Source organism: Esox lucius, chromosome 1, assembly GCF_011004845.1.
Source record: "Esox lucius isolate fEsoLuc1 chromosome 1, fEsoLuc1.pri, whole genome shotgun sequence".
Taxonomy (NCBI): Eukaryota; Metazoa; Chordata; class Actinopteri; order Esociformes; family Esocidae; genus Esox; species Esox lucius.
In genome coordinates, this window is record NC_047569.1 from 25,671,190 (window position 1) to 25,695,206 (window position 24,017).

The window sequence follows — 24,017 nt, forward strand, 5'->3', positions numbered from 1 at the left end:
ACATGCCCCCCCCCCAGCCTGGGATTAATACATGTTGTATTTTACACAATTTGTAAACAACATTCTAATTATTACCACTGTTTTCTAAAATGCACCATATTATCCGAATGTATAAACTGTTGCACAGGTGAATCTGGATAAATGTTTTTATCTTTAATTAAGGAGTTTAAAGGATCTCTAATTAAGTGTCTTTAAATGAAAGGAAACTGGGTTCAACGAGGGCAAAGCCTTACCTGACCTAACAGGGCTATTATTGACAATAAGTGAACTTGAGTCAGTAGAGTAATTTGATTGTGGAAAAAAAAAATGGTAATCGCACATCACGCAGAAGGCGAAAGTGGAGCTTGGACTTACCGTGGATTCAAGTCCTTTGAAGGAGGGATCGTCTTCATCCACTTCGAAATAGATCTCCGTGGTAGTGATGGAGAGCGTCCCTCGCGCCGCTATCACTGGGGCCACGAGCTGGGCAGGGGTGCTGAGCACCACTGGGCCTGTAACATGTAATACACAGTGCATCAGACAAAGTCTACATGGACAAACTATTTTTTAAGTAAAGCATCGTAAAAAAATAATCGGGTTAGTTTAATTGTGAATTGCTATAACATAAGGCTATTCTATTTAGTAAGAGAATATTTTTTAAAGCAACAATGTTTTCGAAATATGCACACATGCACGATTGTTGATTATCAGGGTAACGTATTCAGAGTATTCAGAATGTGTATTGTTTGATGTAAATTCCAATCGGTCGTTTAAATAGACCTACAAGATCTGTACATTTTGTGTAACACCATATAATATTTTTTCGAATTCGCTTTGTGAGATATTCAACATGAAATTAACACATATTTTATTAAGATAATTTGGCATCATGTGTCTTTTGATTATTGATTCAGTTAGGGCTATAAAAAGAAAAAAACAGCATCTAAAATTATTGTTACATTTGTATACCACCCTAAACGAAGATAGTATTTCTTAAATAATTTCTTTGAGGGACAATAAAACGTGCTGAAAATATTCTTTCAGTATTTATTTACGATGGCTTTCTGACCCCTGGTCAGCTGATTGGATCACATGCAATCTCTCTTTCTGTCTCCACCCCTCTTCCTCGCCATCTCTCTCTCTCTCCTCCTCTCGTCTCCTCTCCCTCCATCCTCCATGTTCTATTTGGATCAGTGTCGCCGAGGCGCGCGGCTCCAGTGATTTGTCTCGAGCTCAAATGAAAGCTCTTGAAATTGGGATATTTATCGATCGCGTGAACTCCAAAGAGCCACTTTAATGTCTCATCAATCTTAATCTTGTGCTCCTCAGCCAATTATGCCCGATACTGTTGCGAGATTACAAGTGGATTTTGGTTTCAATTCCCTGGGTGCTCCTTCATTGTGCTTGCGGGGCGTTCAGGAATAGTGGAATCGGCTTTCCTCTGTTTCGCTCTGCGTGCCTTAAATCTGCTTGTATATCTTCCTGTATTTTACTGATTTTACCAGATTACACTATAACCAATTTGCGTTACAAGTTGTACTAAACAAACAATATCCTGGGTGTAACAGTCTAACATTAGGCTTTTGGAGTGTTTATGACAACATTATGACCTTAATTTATCGGCCATATAAAACATGAATATATATGATTTTATATATAATAGATATATGAATACATATTAAAGAAACACATACATTTAAAACGTACATATATTTTCCTTTCTGAAAATATAAAGGTTTCCAAAATGTCCATAAATCTATATAATGTCGAGTATACTGTAGACTATAATATACAAAATATATACATGTATATATTTAGTAGATGTATATATATATATATATATATATATATATACATAGTATATACATAACATATGATGATGCGCTTATACTAACAGAATATAATTTAAACATGAAGGAAACGTGAAGGAATTAGAAATATTATTTTATTTACAAATTATCGATATAAGTAATATTTATTAGCCAAACCCTAACCCAAATTATCTTATTATGGGACAGTTTCTTAATGTTTTCGTATTTTGACAAAACTCGCCTCATACTGTAAATAAAAAATCAAGGCCGATGTTTTAGCTATCGAGAAGTTACTGTTTTTCAGTCATTGCTGTTGCAAGAGATTCCCAGCTACCTGAAGGGCTCGTTCGGCAAAATGTCCATGAAACTCTCTATTCCACGGCCTTTACTCCCCGAGTGTGAATAAGACGTTAGCGGATACATAACTATTGTGTTGTGGCCTGAAGGGACTCTGGTGAGAGACAACACAGCCATAATCTGTCTGGATCCACCGCTACAGGGACAGGATTAAGCTGTAGCCTAATCCCTCTAGGGATAGTCCATAATTAGGAGTTAGTATTAAAATGTTTACATGAGAATAATAAGTGGTACAAGTTTACATATGCCAACGGATTATATTCAGTTAATACATGGGATATAACGTTAAACATATATATTTTGTTTCCCACCCCTTGTAATTTATTGCAACATGCATACTTTACTAAGTCATAGGTCTACTATTACTACAACTAATAATAATTCTCAAACACACTGCAGCGCGTACATGCAAATCCGTCAAAGGGGAAGGCAGGGGAAACAGTCTAAAGCGGCTAGTGCATCTGACCAGTATTCAAAAGGTTGCTAGTTCCGCGAATCAGTGAGCATGGCAGTTAACGCTAATTGCTCCCGAAGGCAATGCTGAAAATGAGTATAAATACTCACACTTGACTCGGATTGTGCTCAAAAGTGATAACTCAGACAATTGTGCAATACACACGAAAAAGGTGCTTCAGATATTACAGTTACATTATTTAGTGGCAAAGTTGATCAGGGTTATTATTCTATTGTGTTCTCTGATAATCTATCAAAGTGGTAGGTAAACTGTTCAAAATCTGTTATGATAAAGACAGTCACACTGTGACAGTGATGTCACTGCTGCACTACTGCACAGACCACAAGGCATTCTGGGTAGTGTCATAATTAAAACAGCACTGTTCATTCTCTCACAGCCCTGAACACGCAACATCCCTCTAAAATGATTAAATGAGTATATTGTGCATTATTTTTTAAAGAGGGCATAGGGGTTGTGGGAGTCATTATGGACACAACACATTTCCCTTTCTTGACCAAAAAATCATATTGGTTATTCCCATAACGTGTAGATGAGACAACACTGTTCAGATCTATTCAATGGAATTATCTGTAATTCAAAATATCCTGAGCAGTGTACTTTCATGGCGTTTTGTCTAAGCATTTATGCCACTGTTTTCTTACACTTACGAGGCTAATTATTTAGTAGAAAATGTGGCCCGAGAAAAAGAGGCATGTAGAGACAGATTTTGAGAGGTAGAGCTGAAAACAGTGCATTCATAACTGTCTTTGACTGGTTCCATCCAAAAGTCTGTCAGTTATGACCGTTAATATCTCAGCCAAATACATTAAACAACACTAACTCCTCTCCTCTCCATGTTATTTGGGTTACAGACGAGTAGACAAAAGAAGCGTGTTGATGCCAGTGAAAGCAGACGGTGGTGCCAGTGTTGAGGCAGAGTGAAACTAATCATGGGTTTGGTAACCACAGGCAGGCTCCGCCCCCACAGCTACCTTGGGCCCAGGGTAAACCACACCCCCCTGGCAGAAGGGACCTGACAGTTGGTTGGCAGGAACGGAAAGAGAGGAGAAAGAGTAGGGGGAGGTGAGAGATTGTGAGAAAGAGGAGAGAGAGCAAAAGATATGATGAGGAGCAGAGAGAGCAAAAGGGAGGAGTAGGATGAGAAACAGAGACAGAGGAAAGAGATAGTCAAAGGAAGAGAGAGGGGGAGGAGAGAGAGAAAGAGGGGGAGAATCAGAGAGAGCAACAGAGAAAGAAAGAGGAGGAGTAAAAAAGCTGTCGACACAGGCCTCATTTCACACATCTCTCATTTGAACTGCTCAGGGCAGAGAAACTGTACACATACTTCGGATTATAGATATAGTGCAAATAGACAGAATGCTACCTGATATCCAGCATTACCAGGGTTCCCCTGCTGGTTAGAACATGAACATACCAATAACTTAACCATAATCAAATATACACTGATCAGCCACAACATTATGACCACCTGGCTAATACTGTGTATGTCCCCCTTTTGCCACCAAAACAGCCATGACACATCGAGGCATGGACTCCCCTTGACCTCTGAAGGTGTGCTGTGGTATCTGGCACCAAGATGTTAGCAGCAGATCCTTTAAGACCTGTAAATTGCTAGGCGGGGCCTCCAAGGATCTGACTTGTTTGTCCAGCACATCACACAGAAGCTCGATTGGATTGAGTTCTGGGGAATTTTTAGAGGCCAAGTCAACACCTTGAACTTGTTGTTGTCTTCCTTAAACCATTCCTGAACCATTTTTGCTTTGTGGCAGGACGCATTATCCTGGTGAAAGAGGCCAGTACAATCAGGGAATACCGTTGTCATGAAAAGGTGCACATGGTCTGCAACAATCCTTAGGTAGGTGGTACGTGCCAAAGTAACATCCACATGAATGGCAGGACCCAAGGTTTCCCAGCAGAACATTGCCCAAAGCATCACACTGCCTCCGTCGGCTTGCCTTCTTCCCATAGTGCATCCTGGTGCCATGTGTTCTCCAGGTAAGCGATGCACACGCACCCAGCCAACCACGTGATGTAAAAGGAAACGTGATTCATCAGACCAGGCCACCTTTTTCCATGGCTCCGTGGTCCAGTTCTTATGCTCCCATGCCCATTGTAGGCGCTTTCGGCAGTGGACAGGGGTCAGCATGGGCACCCTGACTGGTCTGCATCGACGCAGCCTCATAAGCAACAAGCTGTGTGTTCTGACACCTTTCTATCAGTACCATCATTAACCTTTTCAGCAATTTGAGCTACAGTAGCTCGTCTGTTGTATCAGACCACACGGGCCAGCCTTCGCTCCCCACGTGCATCAGTGAGCCTTGGCTGCCGGCCCATGACCTTGTCGCTGGTTCACTGCTTTTCTTTCCTTGGACCACTTTTGATAAGTACTGACCACTGCAGACCGTGAACACCCCACAAGAGCTGCAGTTTTGAAGAAGCTCTGACCCAATCATTTAGCCATCACAGTTTGGCCCAGTTTTGCTGCCTAATATATCCCACCCTCTGGCAGGTGCCATGATAACAAGATTATCATTGTTATTCACTTCACCTGTCAGTGGTCATAATGTTATGGCTGATTGGTGTATGTATGTTTTTATACAGTTCCAAAAATGCATTTGACCAAATATACAGTGGATATAAAAAGTCTACACACCCCTGTTAAAATGCCAGGTTCATGTGATGTAAAAGAATGAGACAAAGATAAATCATGTCAGAACGTTTTCCACCTTTAATGTGACTTATAATGTGAAAAAATCTATTGAAAAACAAACTGAAATTTTTGAGGGGGAACATTTGAAATAAAGAACTCACAATAACCTGGTTGTATAAATGTCTACACCCTTAAACTAATCCTTTGTCTAAGGACCTTTTGATTTTATTACAGCACTCAATCTTTTTGGGTAGGAGTCTATTAGCAAGGCACATCTTGACGTGGCAATATTTGCCCACTCTTCTTTGCAAAAGCGATACAAGTCTGTCAGATTGCGAGGACAGCTCCTGTGCACAGCCCTCTTCAGATCACCCCACAGATGGATCTATTGGATTCAGGTCTGGGATCTGGCTGGGCCATTCCAAAACATTAATGTTCTCCTGGTGAAGCCATGCTTTTGTAGATTTGGATGTGTGCTTTGGGTCATTGTCGTGCTGAAAGGTGAACTTCCTCTTCATCTTCAGCTTTTTAATGGATGCCTGAAGGTTTTGTGCCAAAATTGCCTGGTATTTGGAACTGATCATAATTCCCTCCACCCTGACTAAGACCCTGATTCCAGCTGAAGAAAAACAGCCCTAAAGCATGATGCTGCCACCACCATGTTTCACTATGGGTATGGTGTTCTTTGGGTGATACCTTTTGGAATTATGGCCAAAAGGTTCAACCTTGGTTTCATCAGATCATATGACATATTCCCACGTGCTTTTGGGAGACTTGATGTTTGTTTTTGCAAACTTCAGCCAGGCTTGGATGTTTTTCTTTGTAAGAAAAGGCTTCCATCTTCCCACCCTACCCTATAGCCCATTCATATGAAGAATACGGGAGATTGCTGTCACATGTAGCACACAGCCAGTTATTGCCAGACATTCCAGTTCCTTTTATGTTGCTGTAGGCCTCTTGGAAGCCTCCCTGACCAGTTTTCTTCTCGTCTTTTCATACATTTTGGAGGAACGTCCAGTTCTTGGTAATGTCTCTGTTGTGCCATATTTTCTCCACTTGATGATGACTGTCTTCACTGTGTTCCATGGTATATCTAATGCTTTGGAAATTATTTTGTACCCTTCTCCTGACTGATATCTTTCAACAATGAGATCCCTCTGATGCTTTGGAAGCTCTTTGCGGACCATGGCTTTTGCTCTGAGATGCAACTAAGGAAATGTCAGGAAAATCCTAAAAGAACATCTGAACTTTATTTGTGATTAATCAGAGTCAATTTAAATGATGGCAGGTGTGTAATGACTTCTATTTAACATGAGTTTGAATGTGATTGGTTAATTCTGAACACAGCCACATCCCCAGTTATAAGAGGGTGTGCAAACTTATGCAACCAGGTTATTGTAAGGTTTTTATTTTTATTCTTTCCCCCTCGAAGATTTCAGTTTGTTTTTCAATAGTTTTATTCACATTACAGGTCACATTAAAGTGGAAAAAGTTCTGACATGATTTATCTTTGTTTCATTCTTTTACATCACAAAAACCAGGCATTTTAACAGGGGTGTGGAGACTTTTTATATCCACAGTATTAATAAGGTGTATATTTTGCTCAACCCCTGTTGGGATGAGAAACAAAAGTCTCCAAAGCAGCAACCACTTGCATGGTAACACCATGAATATGACAGGCATTATTATAATCCATTATGTCAGAAATCCAACAAGGCCAAGAGTTTAAATAAGTCAACAAAGGTATACCAAATAACTGCAATTCCATCCTCTTCCTAGGGTTGCTGAATTTTCCCACTGCTTCAGAATGCCAACATACCAGTTTCCTATTCTACTTTATTAAACTAGCAGCTTCTGAATATTCTTTTGTATTTTCTCAACTGTCTAAGGATACATTGTCCTCTCTGAAAATGAAAAATAAAAAAAGTTAATTGGAAGGTCTTTGAGTATGACAGAAAAAGAATAGCAACAATATTCTGCCTCAGACCATTTGCTGCCTTATAATCCATGTCATTGGAACATAGTAAATGTTTCAGGAATTTATGATGGCTGCCAGGATACGCTATTGTATTCTTGTAAAATGCTTGCATCAGGCATAAAACCAACGCAGCTCCCTCTGCTTTTATTTCAAGCACCAGTTGTTTGCAACAGGCAGTAATGTCGGACCATTGCACAGCTCCTCTTGATTTACAGGACCCTCACAACCTGAACTCTGGAGAACTCAGTGAGGCCAAGGAAATTATACCCAAAGCAGTACAAAACACATGGATTTGGATACTTCACAGAACAGTGTGAAAACACTATTGGAACACTGCAAGAACATTATTAAAACATTGTCAGAACACTATTAGTGCTTGAGATGTTGGGCAGTAATTACAATCAGATAATTGTACCTTCTAACAAAGAAAACCAATGTAAGGTTTACGTTTAAACTGGCTCGGCTCTGCTGGACTTCTATATCTACCCAGGCCACATCCCAAATGACACATTTTCCCCCACAATTATGTACTTCTTTTTACAAGGGCCGATAGTGCTCTGATGAAAGGTATAGAAGTAAATTGGGATTTTAATTGTGATTATGTACTCCATTTGTAGTTATTCCACTCAGTAGGTTTGAGTCAATGTGATTTCTTTCAATCATTATGATATCATAGTGTTAATGTTGGTTAATGACCAGTTTGTCAGGTCAAATGAAGAGAGGTTCCTGTTAGTTTAGTCACTAACTATCAGGGCTAGGTTTATCAAACTGCTTCTCTTGGCCTACTCTGATGTTGAAAATAGTTGTTCTAACCCGAGTTTGGCACACCTGATTGAATTAGTCAAAGCTTCATGATTAGTTCAGTACTTGAATCACGTGTACACATTTATGATTAAAACTAAAAGGGGAACTGTCTGGGGCGGCCAAGGGAAAGGTCCATTAGGAAAAGCAATGATTGGTAACGTTCATTTTCACGTTCAAATTCAACACTACTGTTGTTTGCTCCTTGGGGTTTAAGGCCGGGTGTCTCTGTGAAGTACTTTGTGACAACTGCTGTTGTAAAAAGGGCTTTATAAATAAATTTGATTGATTGATTGAAACCTATGCCCCATATATGCACGACTTCTGAACCGGTTGTATACAGTAGGTCTCTGATAAAAGCAGTGGACTGCATAGAAAATAGAGTTCCATTTGGGATGTAACCAGTTAATGTAACTAGGACAGACCTGTGAACACAACCCGATGAGGGAAAAAACGAGTTGGAAAACCAAAAAACACAGGACAGTCTTGTCAGTTTCAGCCATACACTATCACCCAGAACAGACTGGACCTTTTCAGTCATATACAAACACACAGGACAGACTGGCCCGCTTCACCCATACACTAAGACACAGAACAGACTGGCCTGTTTCACCCATACACTAACACACAGAACAGACTGGCCCGCTTCACCCATACACTAAGACACAGAACAGACTGGCCTGTTTCACCCATACACTAACACACAGAACAGACTGGCCCGCTTCACCCATACACTAAGACACAGAACAGACTGGCCTGTTTCACCCATACACTATCACACAGAACAGACTGGCCCTTCTCACTAATACACAATCACTCAGAGCAGATTGTCCCATTTCACCCATACACTAAGACACAGAACAGACTGGCCCTTCTCACCCATACACTAACACACAGAACAGACTGGCCTGTTTCACCCATACACTAACACACAGAACAGACTGGCCCGCTTTACCCATACACTAAGACACAGAAGAGACTGGCCCTTCTCACCCATACACCGCCACACAGGACAGTTTCAGCAATACATCACCACATTGGACAGACTGGCCTGTTTCAGCCATACACTAAGACACAGAACAGACTGGCCTGTTTCACCCATACACTAACACACAGAACAGACTGGCCCGCTTCACCCATACACTAAGACACAGAACAGACTGGCCTGTTTCACCCATACACTAACACACAGAACAGACTGGCCCGCTTCACCCATACACTAACACACAGAACAGACTGGCCCGCTTTACCCATTCACTAAGACACAGAAGAGACTGGCCTGTTTCACCCATACACTATCACACAGAACAGACTGGCCCTTCTCACTAATACACAATCACTCAGAGCAGATTGTCCCATTTCACCCATACACTAAGACACAGAACAGACTGGCCCTTCTCACCCATAGAACAGACTGGCCTGTTTCACCCATACACTAAGACACAGAAGAGACTGGCCTGTTTCACCCATACACTAAGACACAGAACAGACTGGCCCTTCTCACCCATAGAACAGACTGGCCTGTTTCACCCATACACTAACACACAGAACAGACTGGCCCGCTTCACCCATACACTAAGACACAGAAGAGACTGGCCTGTTTCACCCATACACTAAGACACAGAACAGACTGGCCCTTCTCACCCATACACCGCCACACAGGACAGTTTCAGCAATACATCACCACATTGGACAGACTGGCCTGTTTCAGCCACACACTTACCCAGGTAATACACGTTCACCTAAAGACCTTGGGAACACTATCCAGACCTACTCAATTTGACAAACACCACAACCCGAACATGGGCCCACTGTGTGTGTGTGTCTCACCAGCCAAGTTGTCCATCTCCTTCTCTTGCAGCAAACTGGCAGTGTCATCGTCTCCATCCAACATCAGGTCCGTCTCTGGGCTCTGATTGGCTACTGCCTGGCTGCGGAAGCCTTTCTTCGACTTTACAGTCTTGTCCTCCTCGCTGCCTGAAGACAACAGTTACACAAAAGTCAGACATAAAAGTCGGGGAACAGCCAGACAGCTAAAAAACAATCCCCAAACCTCAAAGAACAGATTCATATCAGTGTAGAAAGATAAAGAGAGTATAATAAATGCTTTTAAGGGTCACATTAGTGGAGCTAAAGGGGAATCTGGTTTTGATAGTTTCATAAAAGGCATACCATAACATCTGGTGACCTAAGAGCGACTGAATTACCCAGCACTCTAAGTACCTACATAAACTATCAACTGATGAATGGACTTGAAGTAAAGCAAAGAACACTACAGTAGGTTTTCCCAGAATCATTCCTGTGGCCTCGCAGGTTGACATTTACATTTCTGCCCTAGCAGTACATATTTAAATCAGCTATACACAGAGCTACACAGCTGATTTAGAGTATTCTGTAACTATTGGTGTCTGAACCCACAGTATGACATATGAATAAACCTCATACATTTTAAGCAGCATAACGGATATGCTGTATCAACATTTGCTTCGTGAGAACAGCAACACAACGTACAAACAAACGTATTCAGCTCAGTTGGTCGATGTTCTGTATTGGCTGTTGTGAGCTCAGAATGACTATAACCAGGCAGTTAATTAAATCTGTGGTAACACAACCACAGTGGTGTATCAGCAGAATCACTTAACAAATCTAGACCTCAAAGCCAGCTCTAATTGTGATTTTGATTATTCCCCCCTAGTGAAAGACCACTTCAGACCTGGTATACCAAGTACGTACATACTATTCATCATTGTGTAAAGTAAAGAAAAAGCTATGCACTGGATCAGCCCTACCCAACCCCAGCTCAACCGTGTTGAGTCCAACCATGTCCAGTCCAACCCCAGTGCAAGCACACGCCAGCTCCAACGTCCCCATTCCCAGTCCAACCCCAGTGCAAGCACACGCCAGCTCCAACGTCCCCATTCCCAGTCCAACCCCAGTGCAAGCACACGCCAGCTCCAACGTCCCCATTCCCAGTCCAACCCCAGTGCAAGCACACGCCAGCTCCAACGTCCCCATTCCCAGTCCAACCCCAGTGCAAGCACACGCCAGCTCCAACGTCCCCATTCCCAGTCCAACCCCAGTGCAAGCACACGCCAGCTCCAACGTCCCCATTCCCAGTCCAACCCCAGTGCAAGCACACGCCAGCTCCAACGTCCCCATTCCCAGTCCAACCCCAGTGCAAGCACACGCCAGCTCCAACGTCCCCATTCCCAGTCCAACCCTGCCACAGCACACGTCTGCCACACATGACTGCACACGGATGCCTGTGGGGATTTGTTTTCTTTAAGGTCATACTGCATCTGTGTGAAACTGGAGCAGGAACTCTCCGGGTGTTTGAGGAAAGCAGCAGAACACGTCTGGAGAAATGGGAGGCGTCTGACACACGTCTGCCATGTTTTCTCTCAGCGTGGCTCTCAGTTTGCCTGGTGCTCCCAGGAGGAACAAGCACCTTGTCTTCAAGAGGTCGTCTGCGACTGTTGTCAGCAAAACTACTGCGAAAAAAGCAACTTCCTGCTCTGTCTTGTGACTAGAGAGAGCTTTCATTAGACGCAGGAAAGAAGTCAGTGTGTTTCGGATGTGAATTCTGTGTAGCATTAAAGAAAGGCCAGACCCAGCAAGCCAGCCATCTAACATCAAAGAGAAGAGAGCGAAACTTAAAACTGTAATTCAGTAAAGCATCATTACGCTCCGCAGGGTCAATGAGGGGAAGTTGAGCAAAGGAGCTGACTTTCTGATTGGCAGGATGGAGCAGAGGACCCAAGTGGGAACTAGATTAAATAAACCATGCTGATTTCTGCAGGCAAGCCACCAACATCAATAAGAGAGAGGGAGAGAGAGAGACAGAATACAGACCGACAGATGAAGCGAGAATGACGGCGAGAGGGAGAGAGGGAACAAAAGAGACAGAGACAAAAAGAGAGAATGAAAGGGATGAAGAAAGAGTATGTGAGAAAAAGAAAGGATGAGACAGATAAAGGAAAAGAGAGGAGACGGAAAGAGACAAAGAGTGAGGCAGAGGAAAAAGGAGAAAGACAAAGAGGAGCGAGAGAAAGAACACGTTAAGAGTTAAAGAGGAGAAGACTTAGCTGAGCAAACTGCTTGGTCCACAATAAACTGTAGTCATAAAGGGGTTGGATAGGGGGCTATAAATAATCAGAAAGAAAAAAGCAGGACACGAAGAAAGAAAATGTGCTGACATAACCAAGCTATCTTGTCATGAGTGATAGCCACTCACCTCAGAGATGTTCTAAAATCAAAGCGGGCGTTGAGATAGATGGCCGTTTGTCAACATTAAGACCTGGCAGCACTGAGGTCTCAAGGCTGCCTCATTAGACATCCTTTAAATCCTCCACCTTTCCCCGCCACTTCGTTTCTACCATCATTCATTTCTTCAAGACAGCTGTACCTGGGCCCACAGACCCTAACCCAGACCTAACCCTGTAGCTTAATCTGCTGCATTACCTCCACCAGCATTAAATAATATAGCAGTTCTTGTACACGCCAATCACTGTAGTGGGACTGTTTACATGGTGACAACAAGTTTACATGGTGACAACAATAACACACCTGTTTTGATTAAATGTAACAATACAACACAAAGAATGCAATTGATACCTGAAATACCCGCAACATTTAGATTTCAGTGATTTAGTAGATGCTCTTGTAGATGTCCAGAGCCACTTACAGGTGCAATTAGGGTTAACTGTCTCAAGGACAGAAGATTTCTTTATATTTTTTACCTTGTCAGCATTGAAATTCAATATACAGTTGTGCTCAAAAGTTTGCATACCCTTGGAGAATTGATAATATATATACCATTTGTAAAGAAAACATGAGTGAGCAGGCAAAACACATGTATGTTATTTCTTATGGGATTCACATTCAACTGTAGGTCATAACAGAATGGCACAATCATAAAACAAAACACTGCAACTAAGAAAAAAATGAACTGACCCCTGTTCAAATGTCTGCATACCCTCAGTTCTTAATACTTTGTATTGCCCCCTTTAGCATCAATGACAGCCTGCAGTCTTTTGTAATAGTTTCCTATGAGGCCCAAATTTATGCAGGTGGTATAGCTGAGTGGCTCAATTATATTAATGTCAAAAGACTGTGATGGCCACTCCAGAACCTTCACCTTTTTCTGCTGTAACCGCTGGTGGGTCAACTTGGCTTAGGGTCATTGTCGTGCTGGAAAGTCCAAGAGCGTCCCATGCGCAGTTCATGCAAAATAATGCAAATTGTCTGCCAGTAATGACTGATAACCTGCTGCATTCATCTTGCCATACATTTTCACAAGATCTTTGGGTCTACCTGACCTTGGCTTGATATCAAGAGATCCCTGAATTTTCCACTTATTAATAAGTGATTGAACAGTATGGACTGGCATTTGCAAGGCTTTGGATATCTTTTTATATCCATTACCTTGTTACGCAGGTCTTTTGACAGTAATATTAGTATCTAGACTGCTCAGTGCATCCATGTGAGAGTTAAACTTATTGACTATTTATACACAGACACTAATTGCAATTTAAAAAGCCACAGGTGTGGGAAATTCACTTTTAATTGCCATTTGACACCTTGTGTGTCTGTAACAAGGCCAAACATTCAAGGGTATGAAACTTTTGATCAGAGCCATTTTGGGTGATTTCTGTTATCATTATGATTTTAAAAGGAGCCAAACAACTATGTGATAATAAATGGCTTCATATGATCACTATCCTTAAATAAAATACTTTTTATGCATGATCAGTCATATTTTCCAAATCAATGTCACAATTTCTGCCTGGGTATGCACACTTATGAGCAAAACTGTAGCAACCTTTTCGATCACAGGCTTTTACCACTATCTACTGACAAAACTATATCCAATTCAGAACACTGGGTCATATGCAGTTCAGATGAAATCAGGATATATAAGCTGGGTGAGAGACAGAGACTAGAGACGGATTGGATACAGATAGCTGAGACAGAGTGGACACAGATAGCTGAGACACAGAGTGCAATTCCTTTATCACAAATCAATAATCTACAACATAACCATAAGCATTTCAGATGAAACCAGGATGAAATAAGATGGTCGAAAAACAGATAGTATAAACATAGCAGAGAGTAGAGTGAGATAAGAAGACAGAATAGACAGAGAATAGAAACAAAGTTTAGGGACGGAGTAGACGCAGATCGTAGATACAAAGAGAAGAGAGAGTAGACGCAGAGAGTAGAGACAGAGTAAAGAAAGATTGTGGAGACAGAGGAGACACAGAGAAAAGAGCAGAGACGGCTTGACATTTCCTATGATACAACACATACATCTAACCTGCAGCAGCAGTGTGGGTTTGGATTGCACAGTAAACAGTCCAGTTAATTGGTTCAAGGCAGCTATCTCGCCTTAAACCAGATACCTGACTTGTGTGAATGACCCCAAATTAAAGAAAGTCCATACATTCTTTGCGATAGAAGACAGGCTATGTGCTAATCGCTGAGAAAATGAGGTAGAAACCGAGCAGTTCTTTCTAACCTCCTGGCAAATGTATGACCACATACAAGATATATATTTCAAGTCCAACACAAATTACATTTTGACAAACTCCCATATTGGTAAGGAGACATTCTATAGTGTACAACCCCAGCAGCAAAATGTGTGACCTGTTTCAGCTTTTGAAAGGTCAACCAGTGGCTCACAAAGTATATCATCTGTTCTTTCATTCCCCCTTCATTTGTACATTTTACTATTTGCGCATTGTCACTAAACTGCACATATTATAACAGTAAATGGTATATTTATTTGCTTCCCCATAGCACTGTACAGTGCAACAGCCAAGAAATAGTTACTCGATATTTGCCTATTTTATAGACAAGTATAGAATTGCTTGTGCAGTCTTAGGCTAAGACCTGTTCTTATGCTGGATGCAACAACGAGCGTTGTTATCCGGTTTATAAAAGCAATAAGGCATCATTATGGTTTGTGGTATATTGCCGAAATACCATGACAAAGTGCTTAATCCACACATTCTGTGATGAGTCATGCCTAAGTATATCTCATTCCTATGACATTGGCCATTTACGACAGTCCATTCTGCCTTATTGCTTATAAATACCAACATTTTAGCAAATCACCATTCAGGTTCAAAACACCTGGTTTATAACACTTTTTTTTACCATTAATAATGTAACATTTAAATGTTCTTATTCTATTAAAACTTCTGGTGCGTTAGATTACGCTACTGTCTTCATTTTTTTGTCCTTGTCTCAGTTCAATTCTGTTTTGTTGTCTGCTTTGACAAAGAAAACATGTCTCTCATGCCAATGAAGCACCTTTGGATTTAATTTAACTGAGGAGTAGAGAGGAAAAGTGCAGAGCCTATGCCCCATGTCACTCATTTCCTATCGGCGTGCCGCCAACAGGACAGATTGGCACATGTTCAATGTTTCCACAATGGAGAAATTTCCCTCTCAGTCTGAGAGTGATGATAGAAAGTGGATGTGGGCTTTCATCTTTGGCCAAATACATTTTACAATACCAGAGGGAAACTATTTTAGTATTCAGTAGTTTTACTGTTCAATTCTAAATAGATTATATAATTCCAAATAGAGTTGTTTAAAAAGGTTTTTAAAAAGAAGCGAAGGCTCTGAAATCGAACGGTAATATAGTTGCTGGTATATGTTCAATGTTTTGTAAGAACTCTAGAGTACACGGTTGCATGACCCTTTCATTTTCACGGCCTCAGTCAGAGTCAGGGAGCATGTGTTTGGGTCTCCTAAATCTCATACACCCCCACCCACCTCTCACTCCTTTAAGGAGAAACTCAGGTCACATGATGTTTAAATTTACAGTCTATTCTGTTACAGAGTCCCCTGTCCCTACACAGGTATGAGGCTAATGGCAAATATACTTGAGGAAAATTCAATATGCACAACCATAAATAAAAGTGTCTCCTTTTTAAGAATACTGAGGAGCATTGTTTTAAGAGCACAGTGTATATAAATCACACAAAGTGGATCAAACTAAATGAGAACCACTGCTATGCAAGACCTGTATGTATATTTACTGCGAATAGTAAGTCTGAAAATCTTTCACTGATGTTTTAGATCCCCATTAAAAAGGATTATGTTGTGTGTTCTTCCCCACATTAGCGGCCTGACAAGAACCATTTTGGAGAGAACTCCTACGCCTCTATGTAACCAACACAAATCCCACACAAAAGAGTAAAATCGGAGCCAGATGCAAAGATTTAGGGTTTGTTGGATGATATTGTCAACACAAAATATGCCAGTCCCCATCCGCCCCCGCCTCATCTCTATCCTCCGATGGCGGCACAGGTTTTAGATCTGTCAATGGTTGTTCATCTGCCCTTAAGCCACAACACAGTCCTACCTGTTATCAAGGTTTCTAAGCATGACTCATATGCCTGACTGACAACAGGACAGAATGCCACTCTGTCTCTATGCACTGCTTTATAAACTGTATTTTATGTGGGAGCATTTCATATAATACTTAACTGTAGCCTTCCCTTTTTTTCTTGTTTCCCAGTCCTCTTTAGTCCCAGATCTGTCCTCCAACATACTCTCCCCTCCACCCCCTTTTTTCTCCACGGGATCCACATTCCACATATAAGCTGCCCAGCCCAGCATCACTGAACACTGGGCCAGATGCAGCTCAGACGCATCAGGATAAAATAACCAGGAAAAGAAACTTTCTATATCTACAATTTCTCTCCAAGACACCCTATACCCTATTCCCTATATAGTGCAATGCTTCTGACCATGTTTAGGACCCATTCAGGGTTTCTACCTGGCTTATACCCAGCAAACCTCTCTCCAACAGTATTCTACATTTAAAGCTCAGGAGTCCCAGAGTGGACCAGCGCATGTTTAAACCAATGCATGTTATTGGGTTTAAACCCCATTCAAACTATTTGTGTTCAAGCTACAATCTTCTGTACAATTGTATAATTCAGTATTATTGCAAACTTGGTAAAGATTAGCAAAATCTAATCATTGTAGTTGATAAGCTTGATTTTTTTACTCGAAATATATGAAGAAAATAAGTTTCAGTATTATTGGCACCCCTAGAAATTCTTAACCCAAAAAAATAATGTATATTTTAAATGCCTAGTGAACTTGGGGTCACCTGTGACATCCTCTTTCACTGGGGTATAAATATGATGTGACACATATGCCAAACTCCCTTAAGAACCAATAACAATGAAGGTGAGAGACCACACAAATGAAAATACAAAAGGTTGTTAACCTTTATAAAACAGTAATGGATGTGAAAGAAATTGCTACATGCCTGAAAAAATCTCAAATGGCATCATGGACCCAGTGAAGTGCCACAAGAATACTTCCGTGTGTAAATAAAAATATTAGTGTTACTGCTACTTTGTTTTGGGATTAACTTGTAGCCCTGGTTGGTAAAATCCTTTCATGACTAATGTGAGGCTAAAGATTAGGGAGTAAGTATATAATTGTGATTACGAGAGAACCACTTCTTGTAAATACACTAAATAAGAGGATAGGAATGTCTCATTATTAAGGCCCCTACACTTGAAAAGCATCAATGAATTAAATTATAATTTTAAAAATATATTTAGTCAAAGAAAACACACATGGGACGCTCTGTAGCTGTAATCTATATGCATCACCATAGCTCAAGTGTTACTGAGGTTCCAGGCATCTAAACAGCCTTCAGAGAGCCCACTGAGGTCAGGCAGCATGCAGCTCATGTCCTTCAGAGTGAATCTTCATTAGTCGTGTAATAATAAACCAGAGAGGATACTAATAATACCTCAGAATGGTAGTTAGTGAGGCTGTCTTCTCCTTTTGTAATAAGCTATAAACTTCTGACATCCCAGTAGAGTGTATTCGTGCATGGGTAAATGGGTTTGTGTGTGTGAAGGGGGGAGGGGTGAACGAGTGAGTGACTGAGTGAGTGTATTCTCCTGTAATGAGCTATAAAATCAGTGTGTGAGAGAGGGTCAGAGAAAGACCTCTCGTGTCCCAAATGACATGAAGTTCCCTATTTAGTGCATTGCTTTTGACTGGAGCCCCATAGCCTCTGGTAAAAAGCAAAGCACTATAGAGACACTATACCGTTTGGGACACGATTCTGTCCACCTGAGCAGGGCAGCAAGGGCACCTGGAGGTAGAACAGCCTGTTAAACACTGGATCAATATGAACCTGACTTCCATTTCATGGTTGCGCAGTTCCAATCAGCCAACTATATCCTATTCTGCTGCTACAGAACAGAGGGTATAGTGGAACAGACAGAGGTAGGGACACACCACTAACCCTCCTTAGTCCTCCTCACCCTGTCTAACCTGCTAATGGACATGCTAGAAAACCCACAAACACACGCACATAAAGATATAATGTACCTTGTAGTGTTAAGTACTTATGTATTTTTTATTCAGCGCTATAGGTATTGAGACTGTCAGGCATGGGGTTGTAGGCGTAACCTGGAGTTCAGTTTCAAAGTACATTTACACACACCCAGAGTCTGACTTGAGGTAAAAATGCTGCTGGTGGTTTGCAACATATAAGTACAGAATACACAAAGTTGACATATATTTATTTACAATGGTTGGTGACATGTTGGTTATTTTGGTACACTGTAGGGACATAATCACTCTCCAAGCTGGCAGGATGACCACTGAACGAGGCAGCCCGTGTATATCCAAAACAAGACCGCAGATTTAACGTTTAGGTTCTGAGTTTCAGGTATTTGGTTTGATCCAAACAGAATATAATGATATTTTATTAGAAGAGCAGATATATAATGAAAAAAACTATAATGACACCTGGAAAATGTATTTATTATTGCTGAAAACATATTTGTTAAAGCAACAGCTCACAATAAGAGAGAATTCTCAACATTGCAAAAGCTTAACTCTGGATAAGTCAATTGCTAAATTATTTCCTAACATTCCAAGTCAGTATTCTACTTTCTTTTATGAATACAATATGTGGGGATTGTACTTGTTGTCAAATATTCCTCCATTGAGGCATTTGGATTGACATACAAGTCCAAATATATCTATACCTAAAGGACCACCGAGAAAGCAAACATTTTCCAAAATCTGTCAGATCATATAATCCCAAGTTCACTAACAAACAAAAATAGCATATACATGCACACATACCATAGGACCTGGAGAAATAATAAACAGATAATGTTAGAGTCATTTTGGAGGGTCCGTTGAGAGAGACAGAAAGATTGATACTGTTGATAAAGAAAGAGAGAAGGCGAGAGAGAGAGAGAGAGAGAGAGAGAGAGAGAGAAAGAAAGAAAGCAGTCCGGACCGTTGAGAAAGGAACCACAGTAAAGTAGAAGCAGACGGTGTAATTAGTGTGTGTGTGCCATGAACATGGGCCACCTGCAGCTAAGAGAGAGACCAGCTGGTGTGTGTTGTGTGTGTGTGTGTTGTGTTGTGTGTTCTGGCGGTGACACAAAACTGAGAGGCCAGATGACATCCCACCTAACAGTCAGTTCTCCAGCACAGGCAATCTTTGTCCCCAGCACAGGCAATGTGTACTAGTTTTGAACAAGGTCCCTGGTCTGCATTATATAGATGGCTTAAACCACCCCTGAAAATGTTCCACGGCCAAGGATGTAATTTGAAATAACACTAAGGTAGGGCAACCTGTTACATCAGACCAGTTTTATATTATTGCTTTGGTCTGACCCATTCCTTCAACAGTGCTGGCGAGTGCTAATATATCAAAACCCTTGTGGTGTGCACTCATCATCTGGTGTTAAATTATTGTGAAATAATAAGAAAGCTGCTTTCAATGGGGCATTGTCCTGCGACTGCATTTATCAATGGGAACTGTACAGTGTACAAATATGAACTAGAGCAATTAGCAATGGCTGCCATAACGTGAGGAAACTGTAGGGCTCCCTAGGGCAATGGTCAAAAGTAGTGACCTGTTGTATATAGGAAATAACAAGTCATTTGGAACGTAGACCTTGTCAGTTCACAGCAAATTTGAGACATAAAGGCTAACTCTAAAATGACTGAGTCTGTTCAGGAGAACTAAAAGGTTTTAGAAAACAAATGTTGACAAGAGTAAGTACTATAATAGTTCTTTTAATGAATAAAAAATGGATGTACCAGGACACACCAAGGTATAATGCTAATGTTCGGCATGTTTTGTCTGAAATAAAAGTGATTAAAGTAGCTAAAAGCTCTAGCAGTCCTTCTCACTGTCTCATGAGCACTGAGCAACCAAGCAGAGCAATGAAACAAAGCAGAGCCGTTGCTATAGATACTCACATGCAGGCACAGGGGACAGCCCTAGGGACAGAAAGGGATGAGCAAACTAACAGACAAAGTTATTTGGTTTGGGCTGGGAGATCAGAGTTTGAATCATGCTAGCGATTAGCTCAGGGGTCCATGAAGGGGGATGCTGTAATTCAATATGGCGGCCTTGCCTCATCGCACTCTAGCAACAACTTGTGGTGGCTTGGGCGCCTGTAAGCTCAAACGAGGTAGATGGCTAGAGCGTGTTCTCTTCCGTACATGAGGATTCTGTGAATACATTTACTGGTTGACTTTGTAATTTGCCAGAATGGAATTGTATCTGCGAGCAGGCCGTTAATCATGAATTTGATTAGAAATTGAGGATAATAATAGAAAAGACTAAATAGAAATAAAATAACGTCTCATTATTAAGGCCCCTACACTGGTTCAGGTAGGTCCGGGCCTTTAAATTGGCAGTTTATGCAAAGCTAGTCAAGGGCCTAAATGATACTACTACTGAAAATGACATCCATATTTCTTGTAAAATCTCCTGTATTGTTCATTTTTGCTGTATTATACAGAGTATGTATACATACATTTATATATATATATATACAGCATCTACAGTAAGATACCATTTACCTCTGACCCTGGCATGTATAATTCAAAGACAAAACACAGTTCTATCAGGAAGTTACTTTAAGGAAGGTCCTATAGACCTTTTACAGTGAAAATCCAGCATGTTAGAATTTAAGACATTCTATCCATAAGTTGTGTATATATGTTCAACCACAAATGCATAAACTAATTGAAAGCACGCTAACTTACCATAGTCCTCCAAAGTCTTGCAGGGGATGTCCAGGTGTGTGGAGCCAAAAGGGTTCCTTACAAATCTCCGCCGTCTGCGAAGGTCATCTTCCCAGTAGTCCAGACGCCAGAAGTCATTCAACTCACTGAGAGATAAAGACAGACATGTTAGACACAGAGACCTACGGAAAGACAATCTGGTTAAACAGACAAAGACAGACAGGTTAGTCTACCAGACGGACAGACAGAGTGACAGGTTTGACTGAGACACAGACAGACACGCACAGAGACAGACGAAAAGGACAGAGAGACACAGGTAAGACTTAGAGGCAGACAGACACACAGGTGAGATAAAGCACAGAAAGACAGGTCAGAGTACACAGACAGACAGGCAGTACAACACCAGGAGCTCCGGAACAGCTTCTCTATTAATCGCTACCACTCCCATTAACAAATACAGCATCAAATTACAAGTCTTAATGGCACAGCTTGCCCTTATTTTTACTATGTCTTTTTAACAAGACTTGTAAAATCAGAGAGGTAGAGGGCCCAGAACACAGGCAGGAACGGATGGAATGAAAGAAGAAGGGAGAGAGCGAGGGATGGAAGGAAGGAGAGAGGCAGGGAAGGAGGGAGAGATGGAAGGAAGGAGAGAGGGAGGGAGGCAGGGAGGGATGGAAGGAAGGAGAGAGGCAGGGAGAGAGGCAGGGAGGGAGGCAGGGAGGGAGGCAGGGAGGGATGGAAGGAAGGAGAGAGGCAGGGAGGGAGGGGGTAACGTGGTGTTTAATCATGGGGAGGGTCTGAGGACTATAAAACACCCTCAGCCCTCCTTAGATGCTCCCTCCCGTTGTGTGTATGTGAAGCCATGATTAAAATAATGTGTTGAAATATTCATTGAAATGATTCCTAGAGCCCTGGGGCAACCCAAAAGAAAATTGCATTTTTATTCATTATTAATAACAGTGAATTAGAGCTGTAAAAACAGAAGAGAAAGAAGGGAACAGCTCCAGCATGTGGTAACCATCTTTGTAAATGATTATTCCAACATTAGCAGTAAGGACCTGGGAAGGAGGATAATTTTATTGCTTGCAGCTAATGCAAACCATTAAGCAGCAGGCCCAGCATCAGGTTACTAAGTGCGGCTCTGGCTGGACACATTTCAAAGGCTTTGTGTTTCCTTCAAGGGGGACTGCTGGTAGAAAGAAAAAAAAAACACTGCAAACCGAGCTGAGGAGAGAAATGTTGGGCGAGTGAGAGAGTTATGATTAAAGCGATATTTGAGCAGATGACAGTTCGGTCTGAGAAGATGCTCAGTCACATCAATGGACCATGTGCTCATTCTTCATCATGTAGACCAGAGTGAGGAACAACCCAATCCTCCCTGCACTTCAGCCGTGTCCGCCCACACGCCACCACAACCCCAATTCAGAGCACTTCTTTGGGCTAGGGCCTACAAAGCTCTCTTTCTTCCCCTTTATTAATATACAACCATACCAATACACTGCATCCACCTGCACATGGATATTCAGGAAGTTACTACCACCGCCAACCCAAACAGACACCCAGTTGCCTATTCACCTCCAGCGATGTCAGTCTGGCACGCAGCCATGCATGGCTTTCATTCCAATCCCCTCCCATCTCTCATCTCACCACCATAATATTGAGTCTAAACAGATTAACGTGTTACAAGGGGATCACATCACCAAACCACTCCGTGAATATAATATAAATATAATATCTACAACTGTCAAAAAGCAAACGGCTCAGGAGACTTAGCCTTTGACAGCCATGAGAGCTCAGTCTCAGTTCAGCGTCAATCAACTATGCGTACGTGTGTGAGTGTGTATGCAGATTATCAGTGCGCCTGGAGCTTGTCCCCAGTCTGTCAGTCTCTGAGCAGGCTTGAAGTAGAAGAACAGAGATGTCAGTAGGTGGAGGGCGGGGCCACGTAAATGATATTGTAAACGCTAGATTACACAGCCTGGAAAATGTAAATCCACTGCAGGCAGTCGAGAGTTTACTGGTACAGATTATGACCCCAAATTCCCACTACAAACAGTCTTCCTACAGCAGTGCGGAGGAAGGAGCTGCTTTGAAATTTTTTGCACCATTTTAGAAGCGTTAAAAACACGTGAAGCATGAGATTTGGTTTGTTGAAGGATGATCATTCGTAGACCGACAACTAAATAACGAGTCCAAATATTTTCATTTGTCTCTAATATGAAGCATATGTTCAACAAACCAAATCCAAAATTACAAGTACTGGTTAATCAAGCTTCCTGAAATATCAACACAACCCCCCCGCCCCACCGCCCCACCGCCCCACCATATGCTATCACTTTGGAGCTGGTTTAGTAGCAAATGAGGAGGATGACAAGGAAAAAGAAAGGGAGAAGAGAAAGAGAGAGGAACCAGTGAGACTCTAAACCCTTATGGTCGGACCCAGAGCGGATTTGGACCGTGATACCAGGCAGTTGTGACGAAAGAGGCTTGACCCAGCAGCTCAGTGAGGGTGGTCTGAAGTAATACACTACATTACACTACACACCTGATGGTATTCAGACTGTTATGTGTATATTTCTTTAATTAACAAGAAAATGTAACCCATAATTTACCCCAATTGTCTACCCTTCCTGATCCCATCCAGTTCTAAATTATGACCATGCCTCAACATCTTCATAACAGATAACGTTTCCTCCAAGCAAATCTCACCAATCTGTGATTCTCAACCAGGAACTGTTCCATGGTCCACAAGCCGAGGAGAACAGATTCTTCAGCCAACAACCCCAATTTAGCTTACAGGCAACCAACCTACCGTAAGAAGGTTGCATTAGTGCACAACATCACAAGGCAGCTCTGTCCAACATCCACCCGCCTAGCGCTGAGCAAAACTGGAACATCTCTGCTAGCCCCCAG

At 41.7% G+C, this 24,017-nt stretch overlaps 1 protein-coding gene across 4 annotated transcripts in view; it reads right to left on the reverse strand.

Moving 5' to 3' along the window:
* The window catches only part of LOC105010769 (neurobeachin), a 248,833-nt gene that overhangs the window by 74,874 nt on the left and 149,942 nt on the right, over positions 1-24,017 (reverse strand). For all 4 annotated transcript variants that reach the window (XM_029119588.2, XM_029119587.2, XM_029119586.2 and 1 more), the window contains 3 exons: positions 21,123-21,247; positions 9,882-10,028; positions 355-491 (listed from right to left, as the gene is read on the reverse strand). In XM_029119588.2, coding sequence (XP_028975421.2) covers positions 355-491; positions 9,882-10,028; positions 21,123-21,247 — 409 coding nt within the window. The remainder of the gene's footprint in view (positions 1-354; positions 492-9,881; positions 10,029-21,122; positions 21,248-24,017) is intronic.